At 38.7% G+C, this 19,873-nt stretch overlaps 1 protein-coding gene across 2 annotated transcripts; it reads right to left on the bottom strand.

Annotated features, from left to right (window-relative positions):
* Nucleotides 1-678: 678 nt before the first annotated feature.
* LOC110667692 (uncharacterized) lies at nt 679-2,316 on the bottom strand. 2 transcript variants are annotated; one of them, XM_058146007.1, is made up of 4 exons: nt 2,185-2,316; nt 1,594-1,887; nt 1,390-1,494; nt 679-1,284 (listed from the first exon to the last, which is right to left on the bottom strand). In XM_058146007.1, exons 2-4 carry the CDS (start codon nt 1,801-1,803, stop codon nt 1,276-1,278), a joined length of 324 nt encoding a protein of 107 aa, XP_058001990.1. In that variant the 5' UTR covers nt 1,804-1,887; nt 2,185-2,316; the 3' UTR covers nt 679-1,275. The 2 variants fall into 2 exon arrangements, with proteins under 2 accessions (XP_058001990.1, XP_058001987.1); XM_058146004.1 differs by having other exon boundaries at nt 679-1,275.
* Between the last annotated feature and the right edge of the window lie 17,557 nt (nt 2,317-19,873).

The following is a 19,873-nucleotide window of genomic DNA, read 5'->3' as shown; positions in this document are numbered from 1 at the left end:
ATTTGATTAATTGATAAAATACTTGATACACCACAAGAAATAAGGTCATTTGAAATGGATTTTTCCGTTTTTAAATAAGAAAAATCCGTTAGAAATGGATTAGAAACGGATTTATTCCGTTTCGAAATAGCTAGCTGTTAATGCAAGTAGAAATGGATTTAGGAGTCTGTTCCTACATTAGAAACAGATTAACAATAGAATTATCCGTTTCTAATTTGAAACCAAAAAGTATCCATTTGTAATGTCGTTTTCAATCAAAAACAGATAACTTTCCATTTCAAAAGCGTTTTACACATCAAAATAAGAACGGAATATATCCGTTATTACATAGAAATGGAATTTCGTTTCAAATCTATTTCAAAAAAATGATATATTTATAAGAAGAAAACTTAATTTTAAAACCGATGCATATTCCATTTTTAATTTGAAATGGAATTTTCGTTTCTAATACATTTTAAATGGCAGAAATGTGAACCATTATTTTGAAACCAATTATTTGTCTATTTTTATTTAGAAACAGAAATTCCGTTTGTAATCCGTTTTAGAATGCTTAAAAATTGAATCTTTATTATTTAAAAAATTATTTATTCTTCTATCTCTATAGTTAAACATAGCAAAATAGATTTTAAAAAATACCAAATAACACTATGTATGCATATAAATCAATCTACCAACCCATTTTAACATCTGAATGAATGTATTAATTAAAAATAAGCAATGTATGTAAAATCCACATAAACAATCAAAGTTTAAAAGTGTTTGTCTCAACATACACAACAATAAAAATAAAATCTACAAGTCATCACTACCATCACCAGCTGCATGATCACCATCACCATGTGCATGATCACCAGCATCATCAGTAGTCAGAGGATTTAAAGCTCGGGAAAAAGAATGTGTCCCTTAAAGCTTCTGCAACACCATATCTTGCATTTGCTGCATTTGTTACTTGCATATATGGTCTCTTTGCTCCATAGTAGCCAAATTGTCCCTTAGCTATTGATTTCCGTGTTGGAGTGTCTCAACGGTTTGGTGAACCTAGTGAAGCTCAGTCTCTAGTGCATCGGACTGCATATTCTGTGAAGTAGTAGAATATTATGCATGAGATGATTGAGAGTAGAAAGCAGAAGCTTGGGATCCAACTCCATACACTCAATGCTTTTTCTCACCACCTACAACTTGATAGTATAGTGTAGCCTCATCCACTATAGGAGGGTCAGTGCTTCCCTCGTGTTGATGAGACGAGGACTGCTCCTTAAGGGCCATAAATGTATCCTACGTAATCTAAAAAAAAAATGTTATTTACCTTGTTTTTTCCCAAGCAATTGAATATAATCCTTTATTTATATATGAACTATAATTGAAGCACAATTAAAATACTTAAATTACCTTAATCGACTGTGCTCTTACACCAACTAGATCTGAGGTACCCTTCCTAGTATAGGTCGACTCAAAAAGCTCATAAGGGAGAGGTGCTTGGCCAAGTTGAGATTTCTGAAAAGGTATAATGATTTTAGTAAATAATTATGTTGGAATATTCCCTACTACTATATAGTTAAGTACTAAAAGAACTAATAAATATTAAATTATTACCAATCTTTCTGCATGCAAAGCGTGTGATAGCGAGTCCCTTGTATAGCGTGAAATGCCTGCTCTGACTCCTCCTGTCTCACTACGGTAGTTAGCAGTGAATTGTTCACTCCTAGCTTTGAAATCTGGCCTACTCCATGCCTCCTTCCATTTGTGCATTGTACTATCAGGCATGTGCACAACCTTTTCTTTTCCTTTCCTCACAGTACACATGAGTGTCTTGTAGCGCTCTGTAACCTTGCGCTTCCAAGCCTCCTTTATAAGGAATGTTATTGCCTCATCCCATATAAAGTATTTCTATAGTCATACAAAGAAAAATAAGGCATTTTATTAGTATGTAAACATGTTTGCAAAAATTATAACAACATTTCCCCTATATTTTTTACATACCAGCCTATATATAAGGTAAAAAAAACACTTGTTAAAAACACTTTAATATTTTCTCAGCATCAAACAAATCCACCCAACCTACAATCTCATGCTCAGCACAGCTTTGTTCAACATATTCAATACAAACATATGAACATCAATTGCCTTATTTAATTTTAATTTTTCTAATTTTGACAACTTAAATAATATTTGTTCTCAACTTACTTTAAATTCTTCCCAGTAAAAGTCTTTTGTCTCCTGTGAGACAGCCTACCAACAGTAACCCTCTTTATCTAGCCTTCCCTTGAATATGCTTGTGATTTTCCACGCACATATCTCAAATGGAAATAACCTGTATACATGAAAGGTAGCAAAGTCATTATGATTGTGTTATAACAAGCACGTAAATCTAAGGCACACACACAAATTGCACAATCACACAGTATTAAAAAGAGAAGAATAACACAGGATTTAACATGGTTCAACCGTAAGTTCTACGTCCACGGGCAAGACAAGAGAAAAAGTTCCACTATGATGAAAAAGAGCAAGATACAATCAATTAGAACTCTCAAACCCTAACCCCAATGTGTTTCTCGAATATCTCATAACTCCACAGCAAATGGTAGATCAGCTCGTGCCCTCCACTACCACCACAGATCTCACTTTTTATCCTAATCGGGTCGTAGCGCGAAACTTTAGGGTCTGGTTATAATTTGGGTCCATGAAAAACATATCCAAAATTCAAAGCCACAAATATAATAATTATTCCCCTTGGCTTGAATTTCCTCTATCATTAACAAAATAACCACAAACACTCTGTCTTGCTATATGCCCTCGTAAGGGCATTACTGAGCACTACAAACACCAACCAAGTCTAAGCAATGCCTAAACTTGCTTACTGGGACTCCCTTGGTCATCATATCTACTGGATTATCATGTGTAGAGACTTTCTGCACAATTACAGTCCTCTAAGATACAATGTCCCGAATGAAGTGATATCTGACATCAATGTGCTTAGTTCGCTCATGGTACATCTGATTCTTTGTGAGATGTATTGCGCTCTGGCTGTCACAAAACACTGTTATCTTATTCTGTATCAACCCAAGATCACACAAAAAACCTTGTAACCATAAAACTTCCGTTACTGTCTCTGCTAAGACCATATATTAAGCCTCTGTGGTAGACAAAGCAACTATAGCTTGCAATGTTGCCTTCCAACTGATAGCACTTTTAGAAAGAGTAAACAAATAACCTGTCAAAGATCTACTCTTGTCTAAGTCCCCTGCAAAATCTGAATCCACATAGCCAACTACTGAATCACTCATCTTGGCCCTGTCAAATGTCAGACCAACATCTGTAGTACCCTTTAAATACCTCAAAATCCATTTCACTGCCTGCTAATGCTCTTTTCTAGAACACGCCATGTATCTACTCACAACACTAACTGCATGTGAAATGTCAGGTTGGGTGCATAGCATAGCATACATGATGCTACCAACAGCACTCGAATAAAGAACATTAGACATGTGTTCCATCTCCTCATCTGTTTTTGGTGACATGTTTGCAGATAACTTGAAATGGGCAGCAAACGAAACAGTCACAGGCTTAGCATTATTCATGTTGAAACGCTTAAGCACTTTCTCAACATAGGCCTGTTGAGACAAGAAAAGCTTCCCAACACTTCTATCCCTGGTGATTTCTATTGCCAATATCTTCTTTACAGCACCCAAATCCTTTATCTCAGACTCATCACTCAACTGCCTTTTCATAATGTTAATTTGTGACATGCTTTTAGCAGCAATAAGCATGTCATCCAAATATAATAGCAAATAAATAAAGGAATCATCTGAAAGCTTCTTATGATACACAAAACTGTCATATGAACTACGATTAAAGCCATTACGAACCATGAATGTACCAAATCTTTTGTACCACTACCTAGGAGACTGTTTCACACCATATAAAGATTTCTTAAGCAAGCAAACACAGTTTTCCATACCTGGAATGACAAATCCCTCAGGCTAACTCATATAAATTTGCTCCTCCAACTCACCATGCAAAAATGCTGTCTTCACATCTAGTTGCTCAAGCTCTAGATTATAAAGAGCAACCATAGCAAGTAAGACTCTGATAGAACTATGCTTCACAACTGAAGAAAACACTTCATTAAAGTCAATCCCCTCTCTCTGAGTAAAGCCTTTTGCTACCAAATGTGCCTTTTATTGAAGTGTTTCAACCCCTAGAGTGCCTTCCTTTTTCTTGAACACCTATTTGCAACCTACCACTTTTTATCCCTTAGGCAATGTTACAATCTCCCAAGTCTGATTCATGTGAAGAGATTTAATTTCTTCACTCATAGCATCGACCCACCAATCTGCATCTAAACAAGAAATAGCTTCTCTATAATTGTTGGGTTCATACACATCAACTGTTTCGGCAACTAACAAGGCAAACACAACTGGATCTGCATATGCATATCTCTGTGGTGGTCTAATATGTCTTCTCTCTCTACCAGTTGCAATGCTATATGGTTCCTATTGCTGTTGCTCAGGTGCATCCTCTTATTGATCAGGATCTTGCACCTCATCCTCTGAATCACTTGACTAAACTGTTGAAAAAATAATATCAAGCTCTACCTATTCTCTGACACCATGATCTGATTCTGCTATTGACTTCTCCCTCTGACTATCCAATGAAGCAGACTCATTAAATGTCACATCCCTACTGATAATTAATCCTGGAGACTTTGGATCATTGCACCACAACCTGTAGCCTATCACTCCAGATGCATACCCTAGAAATATGCATTTTCTTGCCCTCAGCTCCAGCTTACCATCTCTCACATGAGCATAAGCAAGGCAACCAAATATTCTCAGCTGAGAGTAATCAGCTGGTGAACAGGACCATATCTCAAAAGGAGTTTTGCACTCAATAGCTGTGGATGGAGATCTATTAACTAAGAAACAGGCTGTATTAATTGCTTCAGCCTAGAAATCCTTTCTCAATCTTGAATGTGAGAGCATGCTTCATGCTTTGTCACAAAGCATTCTGTTCATGCGTTCTACAATACCATTCTATTGTGGTGTCCTAGTACAAGTGCGACGTCTCACTATACCTTCATTGCTGCAGAATGCATCAAACTCACGATTTCAAAATTCCAACCCGTTATTAGTTCTAAGATGCTTGACCTTCTTTTCTGTCTGCTTCTCAATCACTGTCTTCCACTTTACAAAGGTTGAAAATGTCTCATCTTTTGTTTTCAGAAAATACACCCACACAATCCAAGAGTAATCATCAATCAAGGTCATAAAGTACCTGGCACTGCTCTTGGAAGAAATTCTGTTAGGACCCCATAGATCTAAGTGGAACCACCGTTCCTCTGGTCTTGTGCACTGCCCTTTTATTGAACTTCATCCTGCTCTATTTGCCAAACACATGGTATTCACAAAAGTCCATAGATTTTATTTTCTGCCTGTCTAACAAATCCCACTTTCTTAACATAGATAATCCTCTTTCACTCATATGACCCAGACGCATATGCCACAATTGAGTCTGATTCTGATTATTGATTCCGGATGCTACTGCAGCTTCCCCTGAAACTGTACTACCCTGAAGAAAATACAATCCTGAAACCAAACTGCTCTTCATGAGTACCATAGAGCCCTTGCACACTCTGAGAACTCCATTCTCTGTATGGTATCTGAATCCATGAGAGTCAAATGTCCCAAGAGAAATTAGGTTCCTCTTTAGTCCTGGAACATGCCAACACTCTATAGTTCTGAAAATGCCATCAAATATCCTCAATTTGATGTTACCAATTCCTTCAACAGATAATGCACGATCATTGCCCAAAAACACCTTGCCACTCATCTATTTGTAAGTGACAAACCAGTTTCTGTGCGGACACATGTTATAAGTAGCATCAGTATCAAGAATCCAGGAATTTTGTCCATGATCTGAACTCACGGCTAAAATTTCTCCAACACTGTCATCACAATCAGAATCAATAAAATTATCAACCACATTCGTGGAACTTTTTGGTTGCTTTCCCTTTTTTATTTTTCAACTTGGGACAGTCTCTCCTATAGTGACCTTACTCTCTGCACTCAAAACAGTTGGCCTTTTTCATTCTTAACTTAGATCTAGCCTTAGATTTCTTCCTGCTGGAAGAACCCTCCCTTGAATGTGTTCTTCCCCTGCTTACCAAACCTTCCCCCTCAAATCTTTCTCTATTATCTGGAAATTTCTTTTTCAACTCCTTCAATTTTAGAGAATTACTAACATCATCTAGTGAAATGCAGTTTTTCCCATACAACAGAGTATCAACAAAAGTTTCATAGGAGGGTGGCAAAGAACATAACACAATAAGAGCCTGATCCTCACTATCAATCTCAATATCAATATTCTTCAAGTCCATAATGATTGAATTGAATTCATCTAGATGTTCTTTAATGGGCGTACCTTTGCTCATTCTCAGATTGTAAAGCCTTTTCTTTAGATACAGGTGGTTGGTCAGCTATTTGGCAGAGTACAACTCCTCTAATTGCTTCCATGTCATAGATGCTGAGCTTTCACCAGCAATCTCTCGTAGGACACTATTAGTATGCTCATGAAAATCGCACTCAAGGCTCTCTCTTTTAGATTAGCCTTCTCCGCTTCTTTCATACCTTTTGGAAAGTTATCCTCAATTGCCTTCCATAGACCTTATAGGATCAAGGAAGATTTAATTTTAATCTTCCACAAACTAAAACTCAATCCACCATCAAACTTCTCCATCTCATACTTCGTTGAAGACGACGCCATCTGTAAACCCTAGGCTTTGGGCACAAACCTCTGATACCAGTTTGTTATAACAATCACACAAATCTATGGCACACACACAAATTGCACAATCACACAGTATTAAAAAAAGAAGAAGAATAATACAAGATTTAACGTGGTTTAACCGTAAGGCCTACGTCCACTGGCAAGATAAGAGAAAAAGTTCCATTATGATGAAAAAGAGCAAGATACAATCAATCAGAACTATCAAACCCTAACCCCAGTGTGTTTCCTGAATATCTCACAACTTTACTGAAAATGGTAGAATATTACAATATCGATACTAGTCCATACCATGAGGGCGTTGCCCCTGCACCCCTAGGGAGATCAGTGGTGGGCTTTGGGCCCAGGCCTATCGGCCTGTGCCCTCTACTACCACTACATATCTCATTTTTTATCCCAATCAGGTCACAGCGTAAAACTTTCGGATCGAGTCACAATTCGGGTCCATGAAAAACATATCCAAAATTCAAAGCCACAAATATAACAGATTGGATATAAATTATATTTATATACACCACATGAATATGGGTTACAAACACAATTTATAAATATATATGCAATCATAAAGAAAATTAATATTAATTTATACTACTTATGAATTATTAACAATCTTGATTTGTCTCCTCAATCCATGGCGAGTAAGTGAGAGGGCATCCATAGATGCAATTGGTGCTGCCCCACTTGACTGACCTCCATTTCCAGAGACTGACCTCTATGTCCAGAGCTCTAGCCAACTACTGGCTGAGAAGAAGGGTTAGCAGCTAAAGTGGCTAAAGGTAGTGTAAGTGGAAATACATCACGAGGCTGAGCTAATGATGTAGACATAATAGGTTGTGGCATAGACTGAGCAGTGGAAGGTGAAGGAACATTAGGCTAATCTTGTGCTGACTGGTCTACTTGCTCATCAGGATCAATATGTTGACATAAGTGATCTGGTTGAGACCATCTAGATGGAGCACCTCTGCATCCGTTGCCTTGCATCCTGCTTAAAAAAATATAAAAACTAGTTATATAAATGCACAACTAATTAAAACAAATTATTACCTCATATATTTGTTAGTTTCAATTTTTTTTCTCTTATCAACATAATATTTATTAATATAAAATACCTTAATTTAATCACTATGAGTATCATATTCATCATCATCTTCCTCATCACTTTCTGAGTTTAGTTTAAGCTCTTCTTCATCCTCAAAATCCTAATAATCAATTTCAATTAGTATTCCATTTGGATCATTCAAATCTTATTGTGCATCATCAACATCTTCTATTTGTATTGAAAGGATGTCCATTTCATCTTCTTGAAATGGTTCTGCACATGCTAAAGGGGTTATCACAGTCACTTGATTAGGAAGATCAACAATAGATCTTGCTTTGATTTTAAACATGGCCCACTAATCATCCTTATCGTGCTTTAAGCTTGGATATATGGTATAATTAACTTGAGTAGCTTGGAGAGAGAGAATAAATGGTTCATAGCTATTGAAGGAACGTTTATGATTAACATCCACAAGTTTATATTGTTGATGAACCCTTGTTCCCACATTTGGTGTCAGATCAAACCAATCACTTTTAAACAAAATAGTTCTTTTGATTGGTAATCCAGGATACTCCAATCGTAGCACTTTAATTAACTGTCCATAGTAATCAATTTCATCAGCACCATAAGTAGTTCCCTTGATGCATACCCCACTATTCATCATTACTTTATGTGAACTGTAACCTTTAGTGTGAAATTTATAATTGCTGACAAAATAACCATTGTAGGAAAGAACACTTCTTAATTGAACCCTTGATAGATCCTTTAAGAACTGGCTTGAGATGTTGTTGGTTGGATCATGGACATATTTATTGAACCATATATGAGATTCATGCTCTAATCTCTCATTAACTTCTTTATCATCGATATTTGGACATATTGGGTGTAGCTCATGAATGAAAAGGCTGAATCAAGGAATAAATTATCAATTTATGATGCCATTAATCATGTAGGAAATAATAAATTTAATTATTAAAGAGTTGAATTACATACTCAATGTATGGTTTCACCTCTAGACAATTCAATAGTATGTGCATTTGTGTTGCTCGGTACTCTTCTTCTGTAAGATATCCAACCTATCCTTTCCCCAATGGCCTACCAGAATGTGTGAAAATTGAAAGATTCTCCATATGTTCTTCTAAATTTTCTACAATTTCATCATTGCGTGGAACCTTTCGATGCCTTGTGTTGACATGCGGTTTAAAATAATAAGCACAAAATGATGATGCTTCTTCAACCAAGTAAGCATGCATATGGAACCTTCTACTTTGGCTTTATTTTTAATATTATTTTTTAACTTTCTAAGGTACCTACACCGATATGATTATTAAATTAACTACATTGCTAAATTTTGATTATAACCAACTTTTAAATGTAATTGTTACCTCTCGAATGGATAGATCCATCAATATTGCCCTGGACCCGCAATACATGCTTCATAAGCCATATGCACTGAAAGATGTTCCATAGAGTCAAAGAAGCTTAGTGTGTAACAGCCCGAATCCTTCTCCAATTAGTATTGTCCTCTTTGGCCCATGGGCCTCACGGATTTGTCCCTTGAGAGGTTTCATTCCCAAAAACGCGCTAACCAGGTGAGGAAGGCTCCCACATATATGGCCCAAATCTTTTCTTCCCGTTTTCGATGTGGGACGTGAAGTTTCCACCCTAATGCGTAGCTGGTTAAACAAGCATGTCCCAACCCCATCCCTCGGTCGTGATAAGCCCACCAGCTTCCACCTGGTGCGTCCTCGCACCACACACCGTACTAGAAATGTAATGGCCCGGCCCACTAGTGATATTGTTCGCTCTAGGCCGAAGCCCTCACGGTTTTTAAAACGCCTCGCTAGGGGTTACGAACCGCCAACTTATAAACCCAGCATCTCTCCCGTGTTTTGCAGATGTGGGATTTGCCTAGGGCGTTACAATCCACCCCCCTTATGGGACTCAGCGTCCTCGTTGAGGTTTGCCCCACCATCGCTCAAGGTTGCACGTAGAGCGGCTCTGATACCACAAATGTAACAGCCCGGCCCACTAGTGATATTGTCCACTCTAGGCCGAAGCCCTCACAGTTTTTAAAACGCGTCGCTAGGGGTTACGAGCTGCCAACTTATAAACCCAGCATCTCTCCTGTATTTTGCCGATGTGGGATTTGCCTAGGGTGTTACATAGTGGGAAAATACGCTCTAGTTTATATAATATTAAAGGAATCTCTTCATTTAGCTGTAACATGTCTTTTTCTCGTAATGTAGTCAAAGTTAGCTCTCTAAAAAAATTACTCAATTCAGTCAATGGATGCCAGAACTTTGCTAGAAGCAATTCTCGGAAAGCTAAGGGAAGTAATCTCTGCATAAAGACATGAAATTCATGGCTTTTCATTCCAAACAACTTCAATTTGGGCATGTCCACACACTTGCCCATATTTGATACATAACCATCTGGGAATCTCATATTTGTAGGCCATTCACATAGCACTGCTTTTGACTATTTATCCAAAGTGTAACATGCTTTAAGATACTTCCCAGTTTCTGCATTCTTCTCTAACTCAGGTCACCGATAAAACTCCTTCAAATCTTCCCTTGATTTTGCATTGTCCTTGGTCTTCCCTTCAACATTCATGATAGTATTAAATATATTTGCAAACACATTTTTCTTGATGTGCATGACATCAAGGTTGTGTCAAAGCATGTTCGTACTCCAATATGGCAAATCCCAAAAAATGCTTCATTTTTTCCAGCCACAGGTTCTAGCAATGTGATTATTATTCTTAAATGCACATATATCTATGGCCCTTATTAATCCCAACTTATCAATTTGTTCCAACACCTCTGCACTAGAAAGAATAGGAGGAGCTTTTTCTGTAACTATTTTTTTTTCTTTAAAGCATTTTTCTTTCATCTAAATGGATGGTCAAATGGTAAGAATTTACGGTGATTGTTAAACCATGATTGCTTACCTCCCTTAGTCAATTAAATGCATCTAAATCAATCATGCAATATAGACAAGCAGTCTTACCTGCAGTGCTCCATCCAGACAACATCGAATATGCAGGGAAATCACTTATCATCCATAATAACGTTGCCCTCATAAGAAAATTATTCTTCTTAGATGCATCATGTGTCAACACTAACTTCCCATAATTGTTTCAACTCTGCAATGAGAGGTTGCAAGTACACATCTAACTTATCCTTCGGGTTTCTTATACCAGGAACAATTACTGTTAAGAACATGTACCCATCCTTCATACATAACCATGGAGGCAAATTGTATGGTGTGACAATAACTGGCCAAGATGAATATTGTTGTGCTAATTGGCCAAATGGTTGAAACCCATTAATGCACAGTCCTAGACTTACATTCTGGGCCTCAGTTTCAAAAAAAGGATGTGTCTTATCAAAATGCTTCCACGCTATTGCATCTGAACAATATCGCATTACCCCATCTTTAGTCTCATGCTCAGCATGCCATCTCATTTCCTTTACAGTTGTGTTTGAAGCATATAATCTTTGCAATCTTTGGGTGACAGGAAAGTAATACATTTTCTTAAATGGGTTATTGTTTTTCACAGTCCAATAGTCTCTTTGACTTCGACTGAATCTTGGATGTTTGCATATTTGTCAATTTGTTAATTCACTATCTTTGCCCCAATATAACATACGTTCGTTAGTACAACAATGAATCTTCTCGACTAGTAGGCCCAAGGCTTGAACCAATTTCTTTATACTATAAAAGTATTTAGTCATTATATTATCAATTGGTAACACCTATTTCATTAGTTGGCATATGTCATCAAAACAATTTTCTGACAAATGATGTTCTACCTTTATGTTTAACTTCCTTGCTACAACTGACAGTTGTGAATGGTTTTCACAACCTAGCGAGGCCTCCTTATTAGCAGCTTGTAACATGTAATACAATTTCTGAGCTGATGGATTTAGAGGCTCCTCCACATCATCCTGAAAGAAATATGGACCTGCTGCATCCATTACCATTTGCTCATATGCATTATATTGTCACAATTTGGACCTAGCTCTTCTATCATTCCCTCACTGTTTCCAACACCAACATCCATACCGTAGGTCTCCCCATGAAATATCCAGTCATAATAATACGGTATGAATCCATGCTTTATCGAATGATATTTAATCGTATCGTATGTTCATCTGAATAGCTTCGATTTTGACACTTATGATTATTACATGGACACTTGATTTTCTCCCCATCCATCCATTGTGGATGCATCTTGGCAAAATTTATGAAATCATAAATGCCTTGTAAGAATTTCGGGTTCAAAAGGCCACCTTTAAGCCTAGCATACATCTAGCTTTGATCCGATCTCATTATGGACAATAGCTGTGATTTATAAGACCAAATTAGGCTGAATGCAATTCATCAAATATTAACAATGTTGCTTAAACCCATAATTCTCTTAACAATTGAATTTGAATAATTAAAATGATACGAAAGAATAAATAACCGAATTCAATGATCACTTTCTTTATCAAGAAACCAAGGACACTTGATTCAGCTTACATGTTGGGTAGACTTAGCTTTAATTCAGCTTACATGTTGGGTAGACTTAGCTTATGTTAATGGGTGTGTTGTACTTGTGGGAATTGGGGAAAATGAAGGAGAATGAATCTTTGGGATGTTTAGAGATTGTTGAAGCTCATTTGATGAGGAGTGTTTAAGCCTAGCTTTGTGTTTACCGAATTTGTGAAAGTTAACTTGAAGAATTTCATACTTTAGAATCATTGAATTGTATGAATTAGAATGATAGTTCCTCATTATTATCATATAACTATATTTTGCAGGAGAAAAAAAGAGCCAAGATTTAAATTCTTAACTTTCTGCTTCTTTACAAAAGCATGATGAATCAGTAACTTAAAAAACAAAGAAAGACACAGAAACAACACATGTAATTGGGTCACCCAACATTTGTTTGCTACCTTTGAAAGTTATATATTCATGCAAGACTGGTCTAGTAATGGTGGTGGTGGTGGTAGAGGGACGTTGACAGCCACCCATATCATATTTCCTTAATTTATCTTGTCAATTGAAGAGAATTGATTAGCCATTTCAACTGTTCAAATGTTGTTATAGATATGTCACAATCAAATGACTTGTTTAATTTCTCTTCTATTCTTTCTTTGTTTTTATCCCCCCCTTCCGTGTGAAAGGTAAATCGTAAGGGAAGTGTAATCATTGAAGCTCCTTAATTCTTTCCCTTCAGGTAACCTCAGGCTTCTAAAATTTTATGTAACTGATAAATTGGCAGCTTAGCATTGATTGTGCTTATTTTTATTCTAGCCTTCCATTTTTTGCCAAAGTGTGGGCCCTCAAATTTCTTAGTTTTCGCCAGCATTTGCTCGTTGATGGGTGTCGTAAGGGATTTTGCGGTCGCCTGGACGATCACTCACCGAAGTGGAAAAGAGTGAGGAGTCGCCACCTTAGTTTTGAGGGAAACTAAAGAAAACCATTTGAGAAGATAAATAAAAAATGAAACCACTTCAAGACAGAGATTCTAGGTTCGGGGTCCGTAAACGGGTGGGGAAGGTGTTAGGCACCCCACCTCGTCCCTTAATAAGGGTAAGTAGATTTAATTTTTGAGTTCTTTATAAATTAGTTAGGAGGGCTCGAACGGCAATGTTAATCCTCTCGGTGAAAGGAATATTCGATTTTTCACTAAATTCGGATCACCCAGATACATAAGTAAATGAGACAACCTTAGTGAATTGACGTCGCGAATTGTTTTTGGTATTGGGATTATTTTGTGTGTGGGTTAAAATTTGGTGTGAGAATCGGATAAGAACCCTCCTCCGATCTCTATTTAATGGTTATTTATTAAAATTTTGAGGGGAGACTGGATAAGAACCCTCCTCTGATCTCTATTTAATAGTTATGGAGACCGGATAAGAACTCTCCCCCGATCTCCATATAATAGTTATTAAAATTTTGAGTTGAGACCGGATAAGAACCCTCCTCCGATCTATATTTAATAGTTATTAAAATTTTGAGTTGAGACCGGATAAGAACTCTCCTCCAATCTCTTTTAGATTAACAGGAGCCTGAAAGGGATTTTTCCGATCTCCCGGATTTTTAATTTCAACTACATGACATAAGAGCCTAAAGCTAAGGATTCTGGCGTTCTAAGATGCTGGGGATAAGGCTTCTCGATACCTTTTGATTAGATAGGGAAAACTTGACTTGATTTACCAACCTTCCATGCGTTCATTTTACCAATATCTATTAATGACCGATCTACTCTGATTCGTTTACTTTGGTCTTATTCCACTTTATGACATCTTTGTCGAATTGCTGTTTACGTCGGCCTAATAGTTTGGCTATCTTCCTGACGGGTTATTCATGTTCTCTCTTTTTAAAAGAGACCCCTAAGTTGCAGTTACCTACGTTTACCCAACCACTTACATACTACTAGGAGTTAGAAAACTTGCTTTCAAAAAGATGAAGATTAACAAAAATGAACTGATCACTAAATAGATGATTTGGGAGTGTCGTTCTTTGGGGAACGTTTGTGCAAAAATAGTCTTGAAGAAAGTTGCAGATGTAAGAAGAACACAGGAGAATGCGGAAAGTAAATGCAGACACTCGATAAAACAGTGGTATGAGCTCTTACAGTAACATTCTTTGGGGATCGTTTGTGCAAAAGTAGAAAGTCACAGATGTGAGAAGAACAAAGAAAATGCGGAAAGTAAATGTAAGCACTTAATAAAACAGTAGTATGAGCTCTTACCTGTAAGGAGCCAAATCTACTAAAATAACTATGGGGTGTCAAATAGTGATAAGGCAACGGATTGATTGGCCTGAGGGGTGGTGTTCCTCGTGAACTGGAGGGTGCTTAGCTAAAATGCGATCAGATCAAGATGAAAAGAACCGAGTGGAATGAAGTTGAGCTTGGACAATGAAAACAGAGATGATAAAAGGCAGAAAGTGAGAGTGTGACCAGATAATGAACAAACTGGAAATGTAGAGTTCCAGTATTCAGAATCTTTTCAAGAAAAACACTTCAGAAAACTAGTTTCAAAAGTCTTTTGATCGACACTTCTAAGTAGCAGAGTAGCAAACTAAATGAAATTTCAGAGTTCCTCTGCTATAATAACAGCCTCTTGTCTATTTTTTTGTTTTTTTTTTGCCCCTTTTTTGAATAGTTTTTATGCAGGTATTTATAGGAATCGGGTGCTCTTCGTGAAGGGTCAGGATTTATTTGAGGGAGATGGAGGGTCGAGATTTCGAAGGACATGATCGGAGGTTCAGGAATTAAAGAGTATCAAAATGAATGGTTGAGATCACTCTTCATAATATTTGTCCTTTTCTTCTTTCCATCTGACGGTCCCAAATTTCCTTGTCCGGAACTATCCGAGGGCTAAGAGCGAAAGACGCTGGTATTGTCGTTTTCTCTTTTGATCCAATGGTTCTGGTTTAGTCCTTACGAGTGAGATCAACGGTAGGGATTGGGATGTACAGGACTGTCATGACATACTCTGGCATTTGTCAGTATTGCGGGCGATTCTCAGGCGTGCGGTGGAGATCTCGTCTGCCATGCTTTAACTACCTCGGCTCTGATTCTGACAACGGTTATTGGGATTTGTCTTTATTCTTTTTGTCTTCCGATCTCTCCCCATTCTCGATCTTCTTGACATGCTCTTGTTCCGATCTTTCATGCTGACCTCCCATCTTCCGATCTTCTATTCCGATCTTTTCCCTTCTACAGGTCCGGTCTGGTCAAAGTATTAATTGTCCCTCGATTCCCGAAGCGTTCGCTTCGTTCTCTGCTCAGCAATAAATGCTCATTTTCCCCTATATATACTCCTGTCGACAGAGACATTTCCTTCATCTGATTTCCTCTCTTACTTTCTTACTTTCCTAGTTCTAGCTGCTCCGGCGGTCGCTCCGGCCATGATTGTGGTTTTTGATCTTTTTCCGACGGATTTCCTTACTCACCGACTGAAAATCTACGATCCCGGTGATCGAGTGACCTTAACCGATGATGGTGAGAGAACTGGATTTGACCGATCTGTATTGCGGACCTCGGTTATACCGATCTCGAGTCGCTCAACTGAGTTCATTCGGCTTCTCATCACATTGAGTGTTCCGACAGCGATTCTGATCTACATTGGGTGTTCCGACAGCGGATGAGGCATCCGGTCGGCAATATCCTTGGGATCAGTTATAAACTTATCTTTAGATCAGCCTTTTGATATAGTCAGATCTCCAATGTATTCCGATCCTTAGAGATCGCCCAAATGATGTAGTTAGAATTTTATTGTAATCCGATCCCTAGAGATCGCCCAAATGATGTAATCCGAACTTTTGGAAATAAAAATTTTGTTTCTCCAATTATCATCTTATTGATTATTTTCTGATCTCTGACATATTTGTCCGATCTGGATTCTAACAAAATGACTCTTAACTGATCCTTTATTCAAAATATTCAACTTATTATGCCGACCTCTACTTAACCGATCTCGGAATGCTCGAGAGACGTGTCAGAACAGCTGGCGAATCCCGTTAACCGATGCACTGCATGGAACCTCGTGAGCATTTAATGCTCGGACTAGTATAAATAGGGGTGAGGGGCTAGCCAGTTCTCTCATTCCGTTTTCAGCTTCTTTGCTCTCAACTTCGAAGTTCTCTCATTTTCTCAAGTTTTCTTCCGACGCCGATCAGACTCCGGTAAGGGCTTTGATCTTCTTTTTAGTTTAAGTTCTTTGTTTCTTTTGAAAATGAGCGGTGCCGAAGGTCAGAGAGCGGCGAGCCCTCCTTCCATTCAGTTCTCATGGTCATCGTCTGATGAAGAAGAGGCAGTCGGGCCAAGCGTTCAATAAGAACCTCCCAGGGCCTCCGCTCCAACTCGGGGGCGGGTCATACCATCAAGGCTCGCACCTTCTTTAGGGAGAGAGACTCTCCCTATAGACGAGCTACAGTCGGTTCTTCGAGAATCCGATCTGCAATCGTTTAGCCAAGAATATAACATTCGCCCGATTAAATGCGAGCTAATCAAGTGCCACGGCGATCTTCGTGTCGATCACTCCTTCGAAGAGAATGACATGGTTATGGTGTACGAGGAACAATTAAAGGCCGGTCTTCGGTTCCCCCTGGATGACTTCTACAAGGAGGTCTTAAAACTTCACCGAGCGTGCATTGCTCAAATTCACCCCAACTCATGGCGGATCTTGGTGGCCTTCCGAGGCCTATGCCGAGCTAAGGGAATCAGACCTACGGCTAAGGTGTTCGCCGAGTTGCACAGGCTAACTCGCCGAAAGGACGATGACCATTGGTTCTTTCAGGCGAAGCCTCATTGCGGGCTCTTTTCCGATCTGCCCTCGTCTCTCAAGAATTGGAAGAACCGTTTCTTCATCCTGAGGAGCAAAGATCCGAGCCGCTTTGAGGACTTCCCCCGCAGCTGGTGGTACCAGGGACCCTTGCTTCCGAATCGCCTTACCCTGAGTGAAGAGGAAAGCTTAATAGTGATGGATCTGAAGAGTCAGGCCGCCACTCTAAAGTATTCCTGTCCAAACGCGGTGACCGCCGAGCTGCACCATTGGACCATGCAGCTGATCACCGGCCAAGATCGCGAACTTCCGCTCTCTGACCTCGGCATTGGTATTTTCTATATCTCAGATCTCAGGACCTTAGCGGTCTCACTAACCTTTTCTTTGTGTAGGTATGGCGGGTGGTGAGGGTTCTAGGAAGCGGAAGAAGGACAAAGAAATCTCCCGGAAAGTAAAGGAGATGAAGCGTTCGGAAATGCTTCGAACACCTGGTCGTGAACCTGGGGAAATACAAGGAGACCCGCCTCCACCTTCGGATCTGCCGACCACTGAAGCTGTTCGATCTCCTCCTAGATCGGAAGAGCAGCCCCCTACTCTTTCAGTTGTTCCAAGCAAGGAAAGGGGGCCTTCTCAATCTTCTGGGAGGACCTCTTCTCGTGGCGCCCAAAAGTTAATGGAGTCTCTGAAGAATAACCGGACTGTTCGGGAGAACCCCGGTTTTGCCCAAGTTTTGGGGTCTTCCATCTTTCTTCGGGAGGATCGGGACAGGCTATCCTCGAGCAGCCTTGATGATATCTTGACTCACTCCATGAGTCTGAATGTGGAGTGCCTGGTGAATCAGACCATGGTTTGGGAAAAGGTCCAGCGTGCGGTAAGGAGATCGGGAAGAAAAATCAGGAATTGGCTTCCCTCCGATCCCAACTCTCATCCGCTCGGGATTATATATCTCAAGTTGAGGGACGGGCGAAGTACTACGAAGACAAGCTGGCCGAACAGACTCGTGTCCTGGATGAAAGGGATCGGGCCCTCGGAGAAGTTCAGGCGCTTCAGGCCAACGAAGCTGCCCAGGTCGCCCAACTCATCGAAGAGCTTAAGGAGAAAGACGAGGAGCTTAAGGCGAAGGATGAGGAGCTTAAGGAGAAAGACGAAGAGATGGTGACAGGGATAGCCGGGGCCTACGTGAATGCTCACAAGGACCTCTTGGCCGAACTCCAGAAGCACTACCCTAAAGAGGACTTCTCCTGGATGGCCGACCTGGCTCCTGAGGGCGACGATGAGGACAGTGAGGAGGAAGCCGAGGGTGAGAGAGAGAGTGAGCAGAATGTAAATCAGGCTGGGGGTGATCCCCCAGCCGAATAACTTGTACAAATTATGAAATGAAATGGAATGCCTCTTTGTTCAATGAATGGTTGTGATCGGAAAATTTTAAACCATTGTTTGTCTGAGTGTTTGATTGTATGAGCACAGCAAAACAAAAACTAAAGGCAATTATTAATCTAAGTATAAGAGATCGGAAAGCACAATAAGCATGAGATCGGTGAGGAAGAAATGCTGAATGGGACTTGATTAAAATTGAAAATTTAACTAACACTTAAAATTGGAATCCTTATTGAACTGAACCAAAACCTTAACTTTTAAATTTTCGAAAGAGAGATCGGCAATAAAACTGGTAAGAAAAGATCTAGTGCCAGTTCATTTATCAGGAATATACTTGACGGGTCCTGAGCTTCGACAATGGGTTTGAGAGATCGGTGAGCGACAAACTAGTAAAGCTTTGACTGATGCGAAAAACTTTAACAATTTGATTTAATTCTTTGCGGGGAGAGATCGGAAGTGTGATAGCCTATCAAAGAGGGATCGGAAATGTGATTAGCTGTCCGAAGGAGACTTAATACCGGGGATCGGTTCCAAAGTTTTATTGATTTTGGGGATCGGCCAAAATATGGTGTCGACAATGGGTTCTCTTTCTGTAAATCATTTAATTATTATTAGCACTTTTTTTTTAAATATTTCTTTATTGGAAGACCAAATATGTTGATGGTGCATTTCTTTGTTCATTCTAATCAGTTTTCCAAACTTAAATTGAAATAAAGAAATCTTTTTTCTTAAAATCTTTTTTCTTGTTTTTTTTTTTAAAAGATTCTGCATTCTGTAAAGCTTATGTGCAAGTTTGAAGTCAAATGATCTGCATTGCTTGAATTTTTATGGAAAGTACTCTACTATAACCATATATAGTTATAAGCTGACTGAACAGTATGTACATTTGTTCTTTGCTTGAAACTTCTTGAAGTTTTTCCTTGGGTGGTTGAAAATAGTTCATTGACTGATAAAAATTTGTTATTAATATATTAATCGATTTTCTTGGTTAGAATAAATTGTTGAAAGTTTCCTTGAGTGCACCAATTTGCATGCACTATGGAACATTGACTAATATTGCTTTGGCTAGTGATTGCTTTGTTTCCCCTTCTGATGTTGGGATGGTAAAACTAAATGAAGTCATATTTCATTAATTCTTTTACATTGGTTTTTAACATCATACTATGTTTGCATATGTCTAACATAGTTTTTGGTTCAATTCAACTACAAATTAGAATTTTGGAAGTTATTTGAAATGAATTTTAAATAGAATTCATTTGAAATGAATTTCACTATTTGGTATGATACAACTTAAATTGTAAAATTTATTTGAATTTCATATAATTCATGTTTCATATATTTCTAGATTTGAAATTTGTTTGTTCTCATTTCTAAACTACCCTCA

This window comes from Hevea brasiliensis, chromosome 1 (assembly GCF_030052815.1).
Source record: "Hevea brasiliensis isolate MT/VB/25A 57/8 chromosome 1, ASM3005281v1, whole genome shotgun sequence".
Taxonomy (NCBI): Eukaryota; Viridiplantae; Streptophyta; class Magnoliopsida; order Malpighiales; family Euphorbiaceae; genus Hevea; species Hevea brasiliensis.
This window is presented reverse-complemented; position numbering and strand designations above follow the sequence as displayed.